Genomic DNA, 19,592 nt, shown 5'->3' on the forward strand with positions numbered 1-19,592 from the left:
TTTATTTGGGAAATGGACTTCTTTTTATAATGATACACTGTACAAACCATCTTGTGCTGGCTACTGTGCTTGTTATTTGATCGCGTTGTACGTGTACTTCATTAGTCTGCATTTATATGATTGAAAACACGGATGAATGAATAACTTAAGTCTTTCATTCATTATTATGTGTGCCATATCCACAGTTGTTCCCAGCCTACATAGACTTCCAAGACACCACCGATTCATATAAACATGGTTTAGGGTGCTACTCATTTTCAAGAGAAGTCCAGAAACCGAGAAACAGTACCAGAAGCTATTGTACAAAAAAGTGAGAAAAAGCTTTCAATTTAACTTTGTGCACACAGAAACCTAAAAAAACCCATGGCAATTCAAACCATTCCTTCAGTACAATTCAATATTCATAATTCGTATATTACAACCCCCTCCTCAGTTTCACATTCTTAAACATTCTTGATGAATAACTTATCACATTAACAAAAAATACAAGCTGACCAATGACTGTAGAATTGACTGTTTTCTGCAGTAATTGAAGCTGACCTGCAGTCAGCTTCAATTACTATTTGACCTAAAAAACAATAATATGTGTTACAAATAGAGACAGTACTGCACAGGAAGAGCAAAAGACCTGCCACCAGGGAAGGTAGGCAACTGCTTGGAGGATCCTGAGCTTCCAGTAAGCCACTGACAAAGGTAAGACTGCAGCAGTGGGTTGCACTGACAGCGGGAGTGACCTGATCTCTGTAAGGTGCTCCCATCAAATTCCACTCACTCCCCTTGCAAGTGGTGCAAGATTCTGTTTAAACAAACCTGATTAAAATGTGTTATTATTCTGGAAGTGAAAAAGAAGAAAATAAAACTAAGTGGATTATAAAAAAAAAAGCGAGACAATGTTAAGTGGAGCAGATAATATACAATGCTAAAAAAACTAAATGCTGCAACTCTGGTCTGAAATAGTCAGAGCCACTTGAATAATTAATCTTCCATTAGGAATTCCATCACATTTTTTTTATTTTGTTTACTCTGACATTTAACATTAATTAGCTAGTTTTATAATGTTTTAACTCTCATTTTATAGAACAATCGTTGTGGTTGGTGGTACCAAATTATTTTATAACATAATGGTGATTAATGCTGGTTGGAGGGACTTCTGTTCATTTTTGACTAGGGCCCCAATGAACACTTGAATCACCACTGTAGGCACTCGGGATGTCCTAAAGAGAAGCTGCTGAAAGAATGACCTCAGAGACCTAGAAGAGAGCTGTATAGTTAAATAAATCCTTAAAATATTGAGTTGCTAATCCATTTAACCCTTTAAAAACAAAAGGTAACATCCAAACAGGATTGATATGTTGCTTTTTTTTTCTGTACCACTTAAAAGTCTAATCAGGTCAAGATCCAGTTTTAAAGTAAGAGGGAAAAATAGCACTTCTACACTGTGCAACGAAGCAATTCTGTTTCAAACGTGGGGAAATAAATCGTTTTAATGTCTTGAAAGAAATCAGACTGCAGTCTGCTCACAGATGTGTACAGCGAGCACGGAGGTGAATCGGCAGCTTTTCAGTTTTTGTTTTTCATATGATCTGTGTCATCTAGCCTTGTAAATAAAAGTTCAGTTAAACATGCTGTGTGGTTTTTTTTAGAGGAGAGAATGCCTCACCTGCTACGTTAAGGGAGGCTTATTCTAAGATAAACATTTCATTGCCATTTGGTTTCTAGTATAAAGTACATTAAAACAACAACAATTAGGATTTTTATATATATATATATATATATATATATATATATATATATATATATATATATATATATATATATATACACATACAGAGACAGTCTTGCTTGGTTGTAACCATACTTCTGTGACCAAACTACTCATGGGTAATTTTAGACGCACTCTATCTATGCGGAAAGCTTGTGAAGCCACAACAAAGACTGTGAGAAATACACACAACGCTTGGTAGACGAGTGGTGCACACAAGAAAATATGTTTTTGTATTTTCAAAGCATGTGATTATTACCCTTTTCTGGAGGTTCTTTTCAATCACAAGCAACACTACAGTGTTTGACGTTACATTTCAGGACATTCAACCCATTATGTGATGTCCGTGTGGCCATGATGTGGTTCTATTGTGCTTTGAAAATACGGCAGTTTGGACCATTTTTCTAAGCTGTAATACAACAAGCTAAACACAACATATGTTTGTCTGTTTTGGTTTGCCTAAAGTTAGAACACCCCATATGGCAGAATTAGATGCATCTACCATAGACTCAGCTGTATCCAGATTTTGTAATGACCGTCTCCTTATCATTGTTTATTTCGACTCACTAACTGAGGGGCATTTTCTTGCTTAAATTCTGTGGGATGTAAGCTTACCAACAGCTGACTTTCCTTCATGCATGTGGCTTCACCAGTGTATGACTGTGAGAGTGAATGAATAGTGGTATTGTAAAGCGCTTTGAGGGGTCCCGAAAAAGAGCTATATAAAATGCAATCCATTATTATTATTATTATTTATTTTACGCTGGTGGAAATCAGAAGACACATAAGTACCAAATTATTTTAGGTTGCATTTTACTGCTTTTCTTTTACTGCCGTTCTTCTGGCCTCATTTTATGTCAAAGGTCTGTAACTTCAATCTTTCCAGGGCAATATTCTTTTATGAAACTTACATAAAACCCTGTAGTGTATCCAGAGAGGCCTTTAATTTAGATAAAGCCATTAGACACCACATCATATTCAGGCATCTTATCACAATGTGCGGTCAAAGGTAACCAGTGGACGATTAGCTTAAAGCTGCCAAATTCAATTCAGTTCTGAGAACAGGAATGATAAATGATGGGCTGTAATTTGGTTTTATCTGATTACACTGCACATCACTTTTTATTGATGCTGTAATTACAATGGTCACCTTACCCGAATGTATTTCACTGACTTGAATATACCATAACAAGTTATATCACACCCTAGAAGCATTATAAACCCATTCAATTCAATTAAACTCAACTTTATTTTACATTTTATTTCATTTATATAGTTAATAGTTATATAGTTTAGTTAAAAGATTAACTAAACTACTGCAGCACAACGTTGCATTTGACATTAATACCTTATTACACACACATCAGCAATGCATTAGTCGGGTGAAAAATGAAAAAACAAAAAAACATTATCATTAAACAAGAAGTGAGTCAGCCAAAAAAAGAGAGATTAGACTAAAACACTTCTTAAATTAATACATTTTTAAATGTTTAATCTCATTATTAATGTTAAACAAGCTCATCTTGACCAAGTAAAATGTAAATTTAAGCAGGTGAGAAGGTCAGTGAGCACATATAGTGGAATAAGATGTTCTCAGGAAAGTGTGAAACCCAAAGCGCTTTTTTTATGTACACATAGAAGAGTACATTAAACTTTTATTATTACAAATGAAAAACTATCCCAGTTTGAGTGGTAGAATATTGGCCCTCATAAATGTTATAAATATTCATTGGGGTTTAATTCAAGCAAGGAAATCCATGACTGTTGCTGTCTTTGTGAAGCTTTGAGGGGTTTGGGGAGCGAGTTTGTTTGTTTTTTGACTTTTAGCCCGTTTTCTTCTGAATCGCTCACCTCAAAAAAATAAATAAGTATGGGGCATGTTTCCTAAGTAGGACGAGGTTTCTAACTGCAGAGTATCAACATACATGCTCTTGTTTGCCTCTTTCACTCTTCTCCTACTGTCATAAGTATTAAGTACTAACCAGCGCAGTAGTGTGCCACTGTTATTTATAAACCACCAAACTTTATGATTATTTCAATTATGTATATATGTATATATATATATATATAAAAATAAAAATGACAGAGATAAAAAGAGAGAAAAAAGCACTCAAAAGTTTTGTGTATTTGAGAGCAGAAAATTTTTTCTGCCTTTAATTGCAGAAATATCGCAAGATCTTTTCAAGAAATCATGTGAGCTTTGTGAGAGAGAGCATGATTAAGTAAGTAATAGCTGCAGAAAATGTAATTTTTTCGGTTGCGTGACTCAGCGGGAGTATTTCTGACTCCATCCCCTGACTCCTTCCAGGGTATAATCACACACCGCTTGCTTCATAGTTTTGCTTGCACAGTGATTGCTCCTCATTCAGCCTGATGGAGCTCCTTTGGCCTGGGTTGCTCATACTCCAGATGTTCTGTTTTATTAACGGCTATCCCAACGGTGCTCCCTCCGGTGCCTGTGAGGATATGTTACCTCGTCACTCTGGGGTGCTGCCTCAGCCTTCACCAGCACCCTACACTATTCTCACCAATGCCAGGGTGTTTCAGCCAGGGAAGCCCATTACAGGTAAGATGCTCTTCACTTCTTCTACAGATGAACATACTTTTTTTTTGTATAAGTCTGAAGCAACACGAGAAGCTGGAGAAATACCAAGGGCTCAGAGAAGAGCTCGAGAGGATGTGGAAGGTGAAGGTAACGGTGGTCCCCGTGGTAATCGGAGCACTAGGTGCGGTGACGCCCAAGCTAGGCGAGTGGCTCCAGCACATCCCGGGAATAACATCGGAGATCTCTGTCCAGAAGAGTGCAGTCCTGGGAACAGCTAAGATACTGCGCAGGACCCTCAAGCTCCCAGGCCTCTGGTAGAGGACCCGAGCTTGAAGGATAAACCGCCCGCAGGGGCGTGCTGGATGTTTTTTTTTTTTATATATACATATATAAAGAGTTTATCCATTATCCATTATTGATCTAAATATTACATTTGAAATGATAAACTACTGTTTATTTTATATATATAAACACTGAGGTCTTTGTTGTGCTAACTGCAGTGACCATCGTTGGACCAAAATACAGAGGAGTGCTTCTGGAAGCTCGAATAGGTGGAGGCCTCAACGCTGTGGGGACGTGGAAGCGCCCTCCTCCAGACACTAAATTCCTTCAGGTGCATTTTTCAGTTAAGCCTATGTTGAAACCTGAGCTGCAAATGGTCATAATGTTGTTAAAGATGCCAAAAGTACAATAAATAAGATTGTTCCCAAGAAACAGTGGATAGGTTCTAGGTTTGAATCTACTGGCCAACTGGGGCCTTTCTCTGTGGAGTTTCTCCCCATGCCTGTGTGGGTCCTCCCATAGTCCAAAAACATTGGACTGTGGGATGACTGGATTGGATTGAATGGGATTGTGAGCATGAATGGTTGTCTGTTTCTCCTTTTCTGCTCGCCCCATGATAGACTGGTGACTGGGGACATAACACTGCATTTGATTAGAAGAGAATATATGGATATAAATCAGCAGAGTAGAATTAACAGCAATTTCCGATTATTGTTCACAGTGCGCGCATAATCCTCGAGGTGCTGTCACTCACTCCAACACCAATCTCAAGGGCAACAGCACTGTGTACAGCTGGATACCGCCTAACTGTGAAGGTCCTGTCTACTTCATGTAAGACAAATATACTTTGTTAGGTTTTCTGTGTAGATCCAAATTGTGCTATATATATATATATATATATATACAGTGGGGCAAAAAAGTATTTAGTCAGCCACCGATTGTGCAAGTTCCCCCACTTAAAATGATGACAGAGGTCAGTAATTTGCACCAGAGGTACACTTCAACTGTGAGAGACAGAATGTGAAAAAAAAATCCATGAATCCACATGGTAGGATTTGTAAAGAATTTATTCGTAAATTAGGGTGGAAAATAAGTATTTGGTCACCTCAAACAAGGAAAATCTCTGGCTCTCACAGACCTGTAACGTCTTCTGTAAGAAGCTTTTCTGTCCCCCACTCGTTACCTGTATGAATGGCACCTGTTTGAACTCATCATCTGCATAAAAGACACCTGTCCACAGCCTCAAACAGTCAGACTCCAAACTCCGCCATGGCCAAGACCAAAGAGCATTGTAGACCTGCACCAGACTGGGAAGAGTGAATCTACAATAGGCAAGCAGCTTGGTGTGAAAAAATCAACTGTGGGAGCAATCATCAGAAAATGGAAGACATTCATGGATTTTTTTTTCACATTCTGTCTCTCACAGTTGAAGTGTACCTCTGGTGCAAATTACTGACACACACACACACACACACACACACACACACACACATATATATATATATATATATATATATATATATATATATATATATATATATATATATATTAGGCTGTTCAGTATTGGTTTGTCTTTAGAAACTGAAGCTTTTGAAATAAACCAACTGCAGTGTTACTTCTGTGGTTTTGCAGGGCCACCGTAGCTCAGCAACGCACAGTCTTCTGGGTTAACATAAGGTCCATGGATCTGACCAGAGGTAGGTACAGCCTGGTGACAAATCAAAATAAATGCAAAGAGACAAATGTTTGTGATACTCGTTCCTTATCGGTCTTCTGCTTCTCAGGAAAAACAGGCGGTCTTGATCTGGCAGTAGGTGCCAGCGCTGGAATGGCTGAAGGCAAACCTCTGCTTCCCTTAGTGATATGTTTTCTGATTTTAAACATACTGGCATGAATATAAAATATGTACTGCAGTCTTCTTGTTATATGTATATAATAAAGCATTTTGCAGTCCTATAGCTACATATCACATCTCAGTGAATTTTTCTTTAGCTATGTAGCTCATATATATTAATGCAGCCCCCACGCTTGATCATATATCAACTGACCTATATCTACAGGGCTTATCTGTCATAGACATAAATGATAGATATACCTTCATTGCAAATGCCTTGTTTCATCTCGTTCCCAGCTTTTATTCGGTGTGTTCTGTCACATTTAATATAAATCTATAAAAGAAAAGTCACCCCTCCAAAAATGCATTAAAGGGTTTCAAGACTAAGGTATGAATATGCCAAGATATGACTGTACTGAGTCAGTCCCTCTTCTATTAATACTTTATTATTGAATAAGGAATTTTAAAGCAAGTATAATTCACGCCTATTCCCTCATTGTACTCAACGAACACGTCTATATATATATATATATATGTTTGTTGCTCACTCTGTCATTGCTTTTGTTTTCTGTCACTAGACTTTGATTCTCTTCCCATATCTTGTGTATCCTAATTGCATGTATGCATATTTACCGAACCACCCATTACAGATAATAAAATGCTACATTAAAGTGTGTTGTGTTATTTTTATTGCAAGAAAAAAAATACAAGCAGAGTGATGAAAAGAGGAAAAGACAGAGTGTTAGAGAGAGTGTGAGAGAGAGCGGCATAGAGTTCAGCTGTTGTGGTTTGTTATTGATCGAAATTCATTCCACTCATTGAAGAGCTTGTTATGACCTGCTTTTTTCACATGGTTTGATCTATAACTTAGATTTCCAGTACTGCAGCAGCTAGCTAGCACACTAAAGGGGCTTAAGACATGCATTACACACGGCTCACATGTCAAGCCTTATATGATATCATTGATTCCTATTTGTGTACTTGAACCCGTCCTGTGTTGGGGTGAATAAATGTTAAATGTTAAATAACATTTACTGTTTGAATATAATATCTATGGAAGCACACATCTCACTATCAGCATTTACAATTCTAATATTGCTGTTGATTAATCACATGCATATTTAAAAAACAATGTTTAGCACTGTGTTTATGTTTAGAACATAATTAGCATTTAAATGAGTTGTCTTTGTAGAGAAGAAAAATCCTTAATATTCAGATGTAGAAACCAGCAGCAAAAACATAAATTAATAAATAGATAAGAAAAAAGTATGTAATCATGTAATAGGTCAAAGCTCCCAGTATCCATGTTTTAAGCAGGAAAACTGGGACAGAGTAATAGACCTGATGGTTACCCTGTTCCTGATGCTTTTTTCTTTTTTACTCTCTACCATAACCTATTTGCCTTTATGTCGTGAAGTATTGAACTCCAGCTGACTCATGTGCCTGAGGTTGGAGCCGTGATCAGAGCGTCAGCACAACTCAATAATAATTAGTCTCTTCCCCTCTGAGCCAAAAACCGGCTATATCTTTAACAGGAGATACAAGCTTAGGAATTAAGCACCAGTGCTACCAGCTGGTTCAATAGTCTTCCATTGTCCAGATCACACTCTAAATAGTCCACACCACTGATCATTATTCAATCACGACAAGGTCATTTATCCAAATGGTATTTTGAAACAGAGATTCTCCATATACAGCAGCCATTATGAAGATCATCTTCCAAAACTGCCCTGAAATAGTTGTTCTGAATCTCTCTCTCTCTCTCTCTCTCTCTCTCTCTCTCTCTCACTCACTCTCTCTCTTGTTCTCCTCAATGTGTATTTAACAGACCACTCCACTAATTAAATATCTATTTACTCTTTTTATTGTACAGTATCTTGTACAGCATTTCTTTATTTTTTAACAAGTTTTTCGCTTTTCAAAATAGCACAACGTGCAGTTTTATTGCAGGTTTGGTATGCAGGTTTATTCATCTACAGTTAAAATCCAGTATTTTGTCTCTATTTGTATTTGTTTACAGATTATTTGGGGTCAGAAATCCCAAAACCCAGTATATACAAAATATATGTAAATCTAAAGTAATAGTAAATTGTAGTAGTAGTAAGAGATATTTTAAACTGCGTGTCCGTATTGTGTTGATGTGCAAACAATTATGTTATAGCAGTGGAGTCAAGAGGGCAGACAACGGTACGTGCTGATAACCTCTGCCATGTTTAGGTCATGGCATGCAGTATATGTATTCACAAATACATATAGATGCCTATATAGCCAGATATGAATGCAGGCACATGGGCATGCGCAACAACAACAGACACACACATATAAGTTCCTATTGTATGCAGATCAAACACTGATCCACATGCATGCACAGAGTGCAGATTAAGACTACCCCTTGCCGTAAGGGCTTAGTTGACATCTCTGTCTAAGCTCTACATTCTTCACCTCCCTCTTTGCCCTTCCTCTTCTTTTAGCAGTACGTTCAGCACCATAAAAAGCAATAACCATCTGATGGTCTCTTCATACCTGTGTACTTCTGGCACTCAAGAATGCACAGTCCCTATTTGCTCCATCAAACTGATCTGATGAACTGAACACCATGTGAAGTTAAGACTTTCTCGCTGACAATCTGCAGTCTTTCTCAGTGATACGCAATAACTGAGCAGTAGCAGTGTGCCTTGTTTAATGACTGGAATGAATTGCCAACATTTCTTCAAATTAGTAACCTGTAGAGCTTAACTGGAGGTATAAATATTTGAAGGTCTGTGATTTTGTCTTCAATAGCCTTCATGTTGTGCTCATTGGTCAAGGGAGATTAGTTTAATTCTGTGAGTGATCCTACAGAGCCTGTGCATGCCAGACTCTGTAAAATCACACAACGAGGTCACTGCAGAGCATGCATCATTTGGATAAACACACGCACGTCAGTATTGAGCTTGCGTGACTACTCGCATGCATTTAAATACGGATAGACTATTCTGCATAGTAATGGTTTCTAATGACTTGCAGTACTAGCTGGAATCAATGGTTGTGAAATGTTACATGCACTGTGCTCTCATCTAGTTTGCAATGTCCGATGCATTTCCGAGCTCAAATGGCTTTTGGTGCAAGTATTCGACATGTTTGTTATGTAAGAAGCTGGTGGTTAAAGGGATAGCGCTCAGGGCTGGGCCATATTACATTCAGGACGGGTAGGGCATGTGAGAAAGAGCAGAGAGAGAGAGAGAGAGAGAGAGAGGGAGAGAGAGAGAGAGAGAGAGTATGACAAGGGAAAGGTTGAGAGAGCAACACAAAGCTCCATGGGACAGTGAGGGAGAGGCACATTTAGAGAGAGATGAGAGGTTAGAAGTCACTAGTTCACAAGATAATGAGAGACAGGCTACTGATTCAGATCTTGGTGGACAGCTGGTGCAAAGGCTGAAGACGCTGCAGGCTAACACTGAAAGCAAAACAACTGTGGGATTTAACAAGAATATCGGCAGCTTGCTACAACAACAGGAAATACTTGGATACAACAGGTGAAAGACACAATTTTGAAGCAGACCTGCAGTAAATAACAGAAAGTACATTTGGAGACAACATCTGAAAGGATATGGACACCTTGCATCATATACCACTGGACAAAGAAGTAGAAGAGGAGGTGTTATATTTTCAGTGCTTTATATTTTATTGCAGATATTTTTTTGTAAATCTTTCCAGATTGGTAGTGTAACTGTATCATACTGTGCAGCTCTTCCAGCTTTCTCTCCTAAACGAATCATATGCACTTAGTTAGATTCAGCATTTCACAAAGTGGGGATCACCTACTTCCTCTGATTTAGTGCTTCGTATACAATGGGAGGTGTTGAAAACATGCAGCAAAGTTAAAATTAATCAAACCTCTGTATACTTCTCCGGTGTTTCATTTTGTGCACATGCTACAACTATGGATGTTCAGCATGAGCAAAGTCAAGTTAGTTACAAACTAGTAGATGTAGCCCAGCCCGCCAGACTGACAGTTCTGATGAGGTGTTTGAACCATGTGGTCCACTGAGAGCATGGAGCCAGAGAAAGCACACAGCCAGAGAAGCTTCTTCAACAAGGTGGACGTGCCTGATCATGTTCACTACATTGTGGCTTCATTTGTCTTCATCATTGGGGCACTGGGCATCACTGGAAACTCTCTGGTTATGTTTGCCTTCTACAGGTAGGTATAAAACTGGCTTGTTTATTTAGATTTTTGTTTTTAATAATTGTGCATATCCCTTTTTTTGTAGATAATCTGAGCTTTTACCATTTACAGTGTGCAAGATGTGATGATCTCTCGTATGAACTCTATTATACTATACTCTTTGTTTCTTTATCTGTACTTATGAAGCAAAACAATAAAGGTTAAGGGGTTTTGACAGTGCATCAAACAAGTTAGTGATTACAAGTAAAAGTAATCTTTGCATCACAGTGTCCAGAAGGTAATCTTAGCTAAGTAGCATCAAATTAAAAAATGTTTTTTGAAAAATCAATAATTAAATGCTGCGTGCACAAATACCTGAAAATAGATTAATGGTTGCATAAATATACATGGCATTGAAATTAGAATCCAATGTACCATGGAGTTCAAGTCAACCATGAAATCCACACTGCTATGTAATACCATTTACTGCCATGTAATGCAACAAGTCAAAAGTAAATGACACCTGTTAAGGTTGCATGCCACTGATGGATCAGTCTCGTAACATCACAACTGTAAACTTTCTTTTAGAAGTCAAGGATGGAAGAATGTGTTATGTGTTGTGTAATTCAGAGTACCATTTAAGTTAAATGGTACTCAAAAACTGGGTCAGTGTGTGTGAGTGGTGCTGCTGTTCTGGGGATTGTCACAAGCTTTCATACTCCTCTGTCCATCATCACAGACAGATTAGATGGATTTTCCATTGTGTTGCTCTCATAATTTGCGTTTAGTGAATCAGAAATGCGCATGATGTTATGGGTTCCAGGAAACACACAACTCGCACACCCACACACACAAACACACACCTAGAGCTTGAATGAAATCGCAATCAATATGCTGATTTTTGGGGAAATGCTTTATAATATTCACGCACACGTTCAATATTCTTCAATAATACAGTATTGTTTGCAAAGGCATCGACTCAAACAAATTGGGTGGAATACGTTTCATTAAAACTGCAGGAAAAAAGTTAAATTCAGGATAAACAGGAACAAAAAGCTGTGACGGAAGAAGACAGCAGGTCAATATCCTGGGTAATCAAGCTTGAATACAAGTATACCAGTTCACACATGGTCGAATAGTTTAACAAAGAGCTTGTCTCTGATCAATATTGACCAAAATTATTTAATTATATTATATTGAGCTTTACATGCAAAGGAAATACATGTGGAGTAGGCAAATGTTTTCAGTGTTTTGGACCTGCCAAAAATATAAATAAATAAACAAAAATAATTCAGGATATTGAATTTCCTATGGTTTGGTGAGATCCTCATCCTGCACCTCTTCTAAGTTGACCTTTGAAAGAGAATTTAACCAGTTAAAATGTGGACTTGCAGTTGCAGAAATTGGATTCAAATACCATTTGAACCAAAAGAATCTGCATTGATTTAATTTTAAGTATGACTCAAACAGTGTTTTTCAAAAATGAGTATATATGTATAATAATTAGACGATGAAATTACAAAATTATTGTCATTTTAGTCATCTGAGGGATTATACTAATCAAAACACATTAAACAGTCTCAAAGATGACTGCTGTATTTGAGGACTTTATTTTAGCTTTCTGATCACTGCGAGAAAGCCTCAGAATGATTAATGTTGTCATTTTTAATGCCACTGTGCTGTATAACATACGATTTTCCATACATTCTGTATGTTTGTGTGCTTTGCAGCAGCAAGAAACTTCGTAACTTGCCAAACTACTTAATCATGAACTTGGCAGTCAGCGACTTCCTCATGGCTTTTACGCAGTCCCCCATCTTCTTCATCAACTGCCTCTACAAGGAATGGGTATTTGGAGAGATGGGTAATTGTCTCCTTTGTGTTCTGATACAAAGTGAAGTGTGTGTGTGTGTGTGTGTGTTAAAGTCATATTTTTGTTTACAAATTTTTACATTCAGGTTGTCGATGTGCTGTTTCTTGCAGGATGTAAGATGTATGCATTCTGTGGTGCCCTGTTTGGCATTTCCTCAATGATAAACCTGCTGGCCATCTCGATTGAACGCTATCTAGTTATCACCAAGCCTCTGAGGGCCATCCACTGGAGCTCGAAAAGAAGAACCACTCTTGCCATTCTCGTGGTCTGGCTTTACTCTTTGGCATGGAGTCTAGCGCCCCTAGTTGGCTGGAGTGAGTCTCCTCAAACTGCATGTCTTTTTACTTCTAGTAAACACAAGTCCAGACTAGTGTTTAACTATTTTATTATGATTACTGAAAACTACTGCTTTCTGTGATTTTGACATATTTTATTTTCACTTCTAGGCTCCTATATCCCAGAGGGCCTCATGACATCTTGTACGTGGGATTATGTTACGTACACGACAGCCAGTAGGAGCTACACAATGATGCTGTGCTGTTTTGTCTTCTTTATCCCACTGGGAATCATCCTTTACTGCTATCTTCTAATGTTTCTGTCTATAAGGAAAACTGGGAGGTATTACAGATCTTGTGTGTTTAATATGCTGCGTGCTTGTATATTTATAATATTAGATTCTGTGCAACATCCAGTCTTACAGAGAAAAAACAATGCAGGGACTAACTGTGCATGAACTACTTACTTCTTTTAGTTTAATTATTATGTTCTTATGAGTTCTTTGGTGAATTCTGATGTTGCGTGTGCTCCTGATACACTTAGTATTTTGTATCTTATTATTATATCTTGTGTTTGTAAATGCACAAGCCTATTCCTAAAGCATATAGTGCACTGCTCCTCCACCTAAGCTGGAAAGATACTCAGAAAAGGAATTTATGATAAGATACAACCGTGTTTTCAATAAAATGTGGAAATACTTCAAGATAACCTCAGTCTTACACACTGTAGTGTTGGAGGACAGTTAATTTGGATTCAAAACACATGTTTTACCTCATTATCTACCTCCTTTTAGTTCAAAAGAGGCATCCATTGTGTTTTTAAACATAACAATTGCTTGTGTTATTGACCTGGAATGACCAAGGGCTATTTCCATCTAAGCAGCAGGTGCAGTGAACTTCATGCTTCAGGGAGAAAGGCATGTGTATTGAGTGGGCAATTTTTTTAAAGACACTATCAACACAAATGTAGAAAATAGGTATTTTGTGTTCAGAAATTAATCAGAAGGTTTTAAAAAAATGCTTATTACTTATAATTTGTGGTAACAATAGCACTTTCAGATGACTGTAGTAATACTTAAAGAGAGAGTTACATCCCCAAAGAAAACTGAGGTTATTTATGTGATACTGTAGTCTTTTCCTCAGTGCAGATATTCCTAAAAGATCTTCTGCAATAATATTGAGCATGGAGCAGTAGCCATGTAAAGTTAAAAAGAAGAACTATATAGTATGAATATATTTACCACGCTGTCCATCCTGCTCTATTTACAGGGAACTAGAACGTTTGGGGACTCAGGTGAGAAAATCCACTCTCATCCAGCAGAAATCTATTAGGAGCGAGTGGAAAATGGCAAAAATTGCCTTTGTCGTAATTGTGGTCTACGTCCTCTCCTGGTCTCCATATGCCTGCGTCACACTAATTTCTTGGTCTGGGTAAGATTATTTTATCTGTTAATATTGATGATTGTGTACTTTTATCCCTTGGTAATGTACATAACAGATTCATGCATTTGTAGATTGTTCATTTGAAAGCATACCTGTCAGAAAAATCAGAAAAAGTCAGGTTTACAACTGCCTGTTTTTGTTATGGCCTTCATCATAATGTAAAAAATGGTTGGTGAGAAAATGATATTGGGCACATTCACTGCTCTCACTATCAGATGTACTTATCTACAACATGGTGAACGGGAACAAGTAACACTTCACTAGAGACGCAGTGGTGGTGTGCTATATGGGAGCAGTTTTAAGCACAAGATTTTAATAACTGGGCAAATATTATTCTGAATTATTAATCTTCTCCATATATAACGTTCAGGCATTTCTTCACATAAGCAATCACAAACAAAGCTTCAGTATAATTCAATGATGTTTGCCTCATTATATTCTGTGGTTGGATTTTTATCATTACATAATGTTGTGTCAATAAGAGGCCAGTATTCCCTGGTTGGGTTACATACAACAGACAGTGAAGTTGCTCATATGCCCTGTGCTTATCACAACATTCAGTAAACCACATGTCTACCCTGGGACATACAATTAGTTATGTAACTTTGAAATCACATTCTGCTCATTCAGTGGAAAGGTAGTCACACTTGTGCACACACACATGCACGCGCGCAAGCAAAGATGATCAGATGGACTTAAGCGACCCTCTTTAGCAGCTGGCACATGTTCGTTAATCTCTAACCAAATATGTCCCTTAATTATGTTACAAAACACGAAAGAGAAACTGGATCTTTGCAGCGGTCATTTCTGATTCTGTGATGTCATCAACAAACGAAACCATCTTTTTAAAACGCTGCTGTTTTGTCTGAACCAGCCATGCCAACATCTTGTCGCCATACTCCAAGACAGTCCCTGCAATAATAGCAAAAGCCTCCACTATCTACAATCCTATCATCTATGCTATCATACACAACAAATACAGGTAAATAATGATTCGGTAATTTCATTTTAAAGTTTCATATAAGCCCCTTGTGTTGTGCAGTGCCAATGTATTATTTTGGAAGAAATGCTACCAACATGTAGCAAGCTGGAGTCTAAATGAGTGCATTGTTCTGCACTGTACAGGATGGCACTGGTAGAGAAATTTCCCTGCCTGTGGTTTCTGTCTCCCACTCCTCGAAAAGAATGCATCTCATCCTCCATCAGCGAGTCCTCTTTCAGAGACTCAATCATCAGCAGACAGTCGTCAGCATCAAGGACCCACTTTATTACTGCCTCCTCCAACCTCTCTGACGTGGTAAGTTAGGTTAGAGTAGATTTTATCTGGCTGTTGTTTAAGATGCCCGAACAAACAAGATTTCTCTTATGTTGAATCTCTCTCTCTGCTTATCTAAAATGAATTCTAATAAATTTGAAGTATTAATAATCTTAGCAAGATGCAGGTGGAAATTGCACTAATATTAGCTTTGAATAATGTTTGGCATCTACTAAACTTCCTCAGTTTAATTATTATTATTTTTTGCTTGCAGTTATTGAGGGATGTGGAGATGGAGCCTCTGGGCAGGAGGTCAGGCGATTCCTTCAGAAGCATATCATCACGCAGTCAGTCCTGTAAGAGGTCCTGTAAAAAACAGTTAGACCGGAAGACAACCAAAACCCACACAGCAGAGAAGGTGAGGAAACACTGCAGAAAAATGTGAAAGTGTGAATCTGAAAACTCACAATGTTATCTTTTATTCATCTACGATTTACACTACTTGCCCGCATGTAGTAAAACATCACACATCCATGATCTGAAGGTGATTTTCTCATGTATGTGTTTACTTTTTGACACTCCCAGCATCCGTCTGTCATGAGTGAACCATCAAGGGCCTGTGATCACGAGCTGGTTTCCAGTTCTCTGACCATCGCCGCTCTCCCCCTCCTAGTTCTTACCAGGAGGCGCAGCCACAGTCTGACCAGTGCGATTTCAGATGCCTGTGGCGAGAAAGGAAGAATCTGCGATAGGATGAACAGCCACAAGAGCGATTCTTTTGATTGCCTGAATTTTGGAAAAATGCCACCCACAGGCCCCAGATCACCCCAGGGTGTTCCTCGCATCATCGTCATCAGTCCCACCACTGAAAGCAGCCTCATTAACCAAGACAGTGTCTCCTTAGAAGACAGCATTGAGTCAATGGAGAACAATGTTTTTGTCACCCTAAACTTTTCATCAGAAGTTTTTGAGGCACTTGAACTACTTTCTTGACCAACTGGACTACTGATTACACTTCCACTGGATGTTTCCGGATTAATAAAAAAAATATACATCAAACTTTTTGCTACAGGCCAACATTCATATTGGCTATAGACATAAGAAGTTATTCAGCTCTTACATGTATGCGTGCCCCTCTACTCCCCTCTATTGACTAATTGACTCTACAAGGAAAACTTGTATGGCAAATGAAACAATAAGCTGATTCTGGTATGCAGTGTGCAGTGTTCGTCAGAGTTTGGCACGGACAAAGGACCCCTAAGGGGCAGCAAGCTTTTATTAGATTTTTCAAAAATGACAAGTGCAACTACATATTTTCAAGAGCTTGGGGCTAAAGCTTGACAGGCTGAATTTAAGTTTATCTATTGAAGCAAAGGTCCATGCAGCTGTGATGCAAACTTTTGAACTGAAACAGAATTCATTCTTTACGCCAACATCATTGATTCTCTTCTGGCCACTGAAGAGAAGCGTTAGGAATAGTTCCCTCCTCCTCTTTCCTCAGGACGAGGCAATATGTGTAAAAATGTAAACCAACAAGGCAGCAAATCAAGAGCACTGATTATATGTCCGCTTTGGAAAAGCAGCACACATGAACAAAATAAGTCGTTTTTAGTAGGTTTTCTTTTTGGCTTTTATTACCACAAAGAATTTAACAGCACAACATCTTGTGTTGTAACACTAATCCGTTAGGTCATATGGACCGCTTGAGCTTTTTCACTGGAACAGAGTGAAATGAGGTCATTTTTATTATTCAAATACTGAAACTGGGTCAAATGTGTCTCATACAACAATGACATTTTTAACATTTTGTCGGCGCAATATTTCTATACATGTTTAAATACAGTATTTAGGCACACGTCATTTCTCAGAGAGAGTACATGATTTATGTGACGTAAGTATATGACGGCTGCTTTATGTATATTTTGCCATTTGATGCTTGTGCATCTTTTGGTTTTGTAATTATAGAACTGTTTTGAAAAAAATGAGGACATGCTGGAGAAGCACTTATATTTGAATCAATATAAAAAGAGTATATATTTAAGCTGATGCATCTGGTGATGATGATTATCTGTAACAGCTGGTCTAAGCTTAGTGTTAGTCAAAACACCTGAATTAGTAGGCAGAAAACTAATATTGACGATCATCCAAATCATAAACTACTTTCAATGACAGCCCTTTAAGACACCTTTGAAGGACAAATTTCTTCTTCTTCAGCAGGTTTAATGGCAAATAAACTATCATTGATTGCCAGTGTCTGACAGGAAGAAAGAAACACAAGAAAGAAACACTTGAATCAATGAAACACTTTAATCTCTTTTAGTTTGCCTATAAAGTCCACAGAGTTTAACATTTCATTAGAGAAGGAGTGTGTGGCGGTAGGAAGGTAAAAAAAATGTTCTGATGTTGAGCCTGAATGTACACTGATGTTTGTGCTGCAGCTCTCATCTGGACAAGCAGAAAAACGCAGATAAACACCTGCACCAATATCTCACTGAAGGTCACTTGTGTTATTGTGTTATTGTGGGTTTTTTTTTTCTTTTTTACATTACACCATAATAATAAATGCAGAATTTATTTCTGCTCTGCTAATATGTACAGTTCTACCTTTAAAAATGATTTGAAACAAATGAAAGTGCCAGATGACATGAAGGGAAGTATTGTACATGTTGTTAACTACACTGTTATTAAGCATTCATTAAGCATTGAGAGTTATATCTGACACAGACACTCAGGCTGACCATTCCTAACATCTCTGAATTTTCAGAGATTCTTTTCCATGTGTCTGTGTGTCACTTCCTATCATATTAGTTTGACAGCTAACAACAGAAAGCGATCCCCATCCACCGCACTCTTAATGCCCTTGAGCTTTTAAGAAGAAAGTATTTTTTCAGCCTGGTTTGGAACCACAAAATGTATTGTATGTGTTAAAATACACTTGAATTTTTGTGCCAGTTTTTATGCCAGTGGTGACAAAAATCACACAAAATTAAATGAAATCATGCAAACAAAGCATCATCACCACACCCTCTAATGAGTAGCGTTTGTTTACTTTTTAGCATTACTTCTTCTTTTTTTATTTACCCACAATAATGTTGAATATGTATTTTGAACTATTAACACTATAATATAATGTGTGTTTCATGCCTCAACTCAGCTATTTTATTTACCACTTTCTATTAATTTTGTGCTACTGTAATAACATCTGCAAAATTTGTATTTATTGTCTTATTATTTGTGAACAGTTAAAGAGAGTCGTGGTAGGGAGTGTTATGGCACTTTTACGGTTCGTAAAGTGTTTGGATTCACCAAATCACGTAGATAAAGTTATTAAACCTGTGTTGAACCTCTACTTAAACTGCTTTTTTGTGACAAAACACTTCACCGTCTGTTGTATGTAACCCAACCAGGGTATACTGGGCTCTTACTGACACAACATGTAATGATTACACAGAGTCTACAGCTTGCACACTGACCTGTGAATGTGTACAGTGGAAAACTAAATAAAATATCCTGATTGTTGTGGAGGTTTTAAGACAGAGTGTAATAGAATAAATGGATCTGTTACAGTTAGGCATACTTCAGCCTTTTATTGACCTTTTATTTCCTTAAAAATGGATTCCTGACAATGAATGCAAAAGGAGCTAGGAGAAATTTTAAAAGCCTTCAGAATTGTAAGAGGACTATTACTTAAGATCACATAAAATATGGAAAAGTCTGGCTCCTTGGAAGCAGAATATAAAGAAATGGAGGGTGGATCACTCAACAAACAGTACTGTACATAGTGTGTTCATATTTTGCTGAGTGTTCATCAGTACAAAAAAACAATGTTTCTGTTACATGAATTATGTGTAATGACAGCACACAACCACCGGAGGGAAGCAGACAAATAATCTATGTTGGCTTTTGGTTCGGAGTTTTCATTTTTCCACATCCTTAGAAAGAAGCATAAAACAAATGCAAGACTTGTTATTAACTCAGTCACAAATAAAATGTGTTAACTGCTTCAAGTATACCTGTCATCCCAAAGGGTAGGACACCTGAGTTTGATTAGCCTGTTACCATGCCATCCTACATACTGATACTGTTTCCAAGAGATTTAATTGTAGGGAAGGACCCAGTCAAACTGTGTGACTGTAAATGTGTTTTATCATCATACCTGCTGACAGGTGTGTCTCG

General features: G+C 37.7%; 2 protein-coding genes across 2 annotated transcripts; both read left to right on the top strand.

Moving 5' to 3' along the window:
• The first annotated feature begins 4,040 nt into the window (after nucleotides 1-4,040).
• On the top strand, nucleotides 4,041-7,094 carry LOC309719704 (putative defense protein Hdd11). Its single transcript, XM_082556007.1, has 5 exons — nucleotides 4,041-4,328; nucleotides 4,808-4,920; nucleotides 5,311-5,420; nucleotides 6,222-6,286; nucleotides 6,374-7,094. Exons 1-5 carry the CDS (start codon nucleotides 4,136-4,138, stop codon nucleotides 6,481-6,483), a joined length of 591 nt encoding a protein of 196 aa, XP_082412133.1. The 5' UTR covers nucleotides 4,041-4,135; the 3' UTR covers nucleotides 6,484-7,094.
• A 2,633-nt stretch (nucleotides 7,095-9,727) lies between these two features.
• LOC309718830 (melanopsin-A-like) lies at nucleotides 9,728-18,935 on the top strand. Its single transcript, XM_082554418.1, has 9 exons — nucleotides 9,728-10,606; nucleotides 12,301-12,434; nucleotides 12,554-12,757; nucleotides 12,890-13,061; nucleotides 13,988-14,149; nucleotides 15,036-15,143; nucleotides 15,287-15,458; nucleotides 15,691-15,834; nucleotides 16,002-18,935. Exons 1-9 carry the CDS (start codon nucleotides 10,440-10,442, stop codon nucleotides 16,407-16,409), a joined length of 1,671 nt encoding a protein of 556 aa, XP_082410544.1. The 5' UTR covers nucleotides 9,728-10,439; the 3' UTR covers nucleotides 16,410-18,935.
• Nucleotides 18,936-19,592: the final 657 nt, after the last annotated feature.

Source organism: Aulonocara stuartgranti (genome assembly GCF_965226115.1).
Source record: "Aulonocara stuartgranti genome assembly, chromosome: 12".
In the NCBI taxonomy this organism is placed as follows: domain Eukaryota; kingdom Metazoa; phylum Chordata; class Actinopteri; order Cichliformes; family Cichlidae; genus Aulonocara; species Aulonocara stuartgranti.

What these genes read in the sequence shown, in the direction of transcription:
- LOC309718830 (XM_082554418.1), top strand. Translation starts at nt 10,440, where the DNA reads ATGTGGTCCACTGAGAGCATGGAGCCAGAGAAAGCACACAGCCAGAGA. An exon ending in GTTATGTTTGCCTTCTACAG is followed by an intron (nt 10,607 to 12,300) that starts GTAGGTATAAAA and finishes TGTGCTTTGCAG; the next exon opens with CAGCAAGAAACTTCGTAACT. An exon ending in TCTATAAGGAAAACTGGGAG is followed by an intron (nt 13,062 to 13,987) that starts GTATTACAGATC and finishes CTCTATTTACAG; the next exon opens with GGAACTAGAACGTTTGGGGA.
- LOC309719704 (XM_082556007.1), top strand. Translation starts at nt 4,136, where the DNA reads ATGGAGCTCCTTTGGCCTGGGTTGCTCATACTCCAGATGTTCTGTTTT. An exon ending in CAGACACTAAATTCCTTCAG is followed by an intron (nt 4,921 to 5,310) that starts GTGCATTTTTCA and finishes TATTGTTCACAG; the next exon opens with TGCGCGCATAATCCTCGAGG. An exon ending in GTCCATGGATCTGACCAGAG is followed by an intron (nt 6,287 to 6,373) that starts GTAGGTACAGCC and finishes TCTGCTTCTCAG; the next exon opens with GAAAAACAGGCGGTCTTGAT.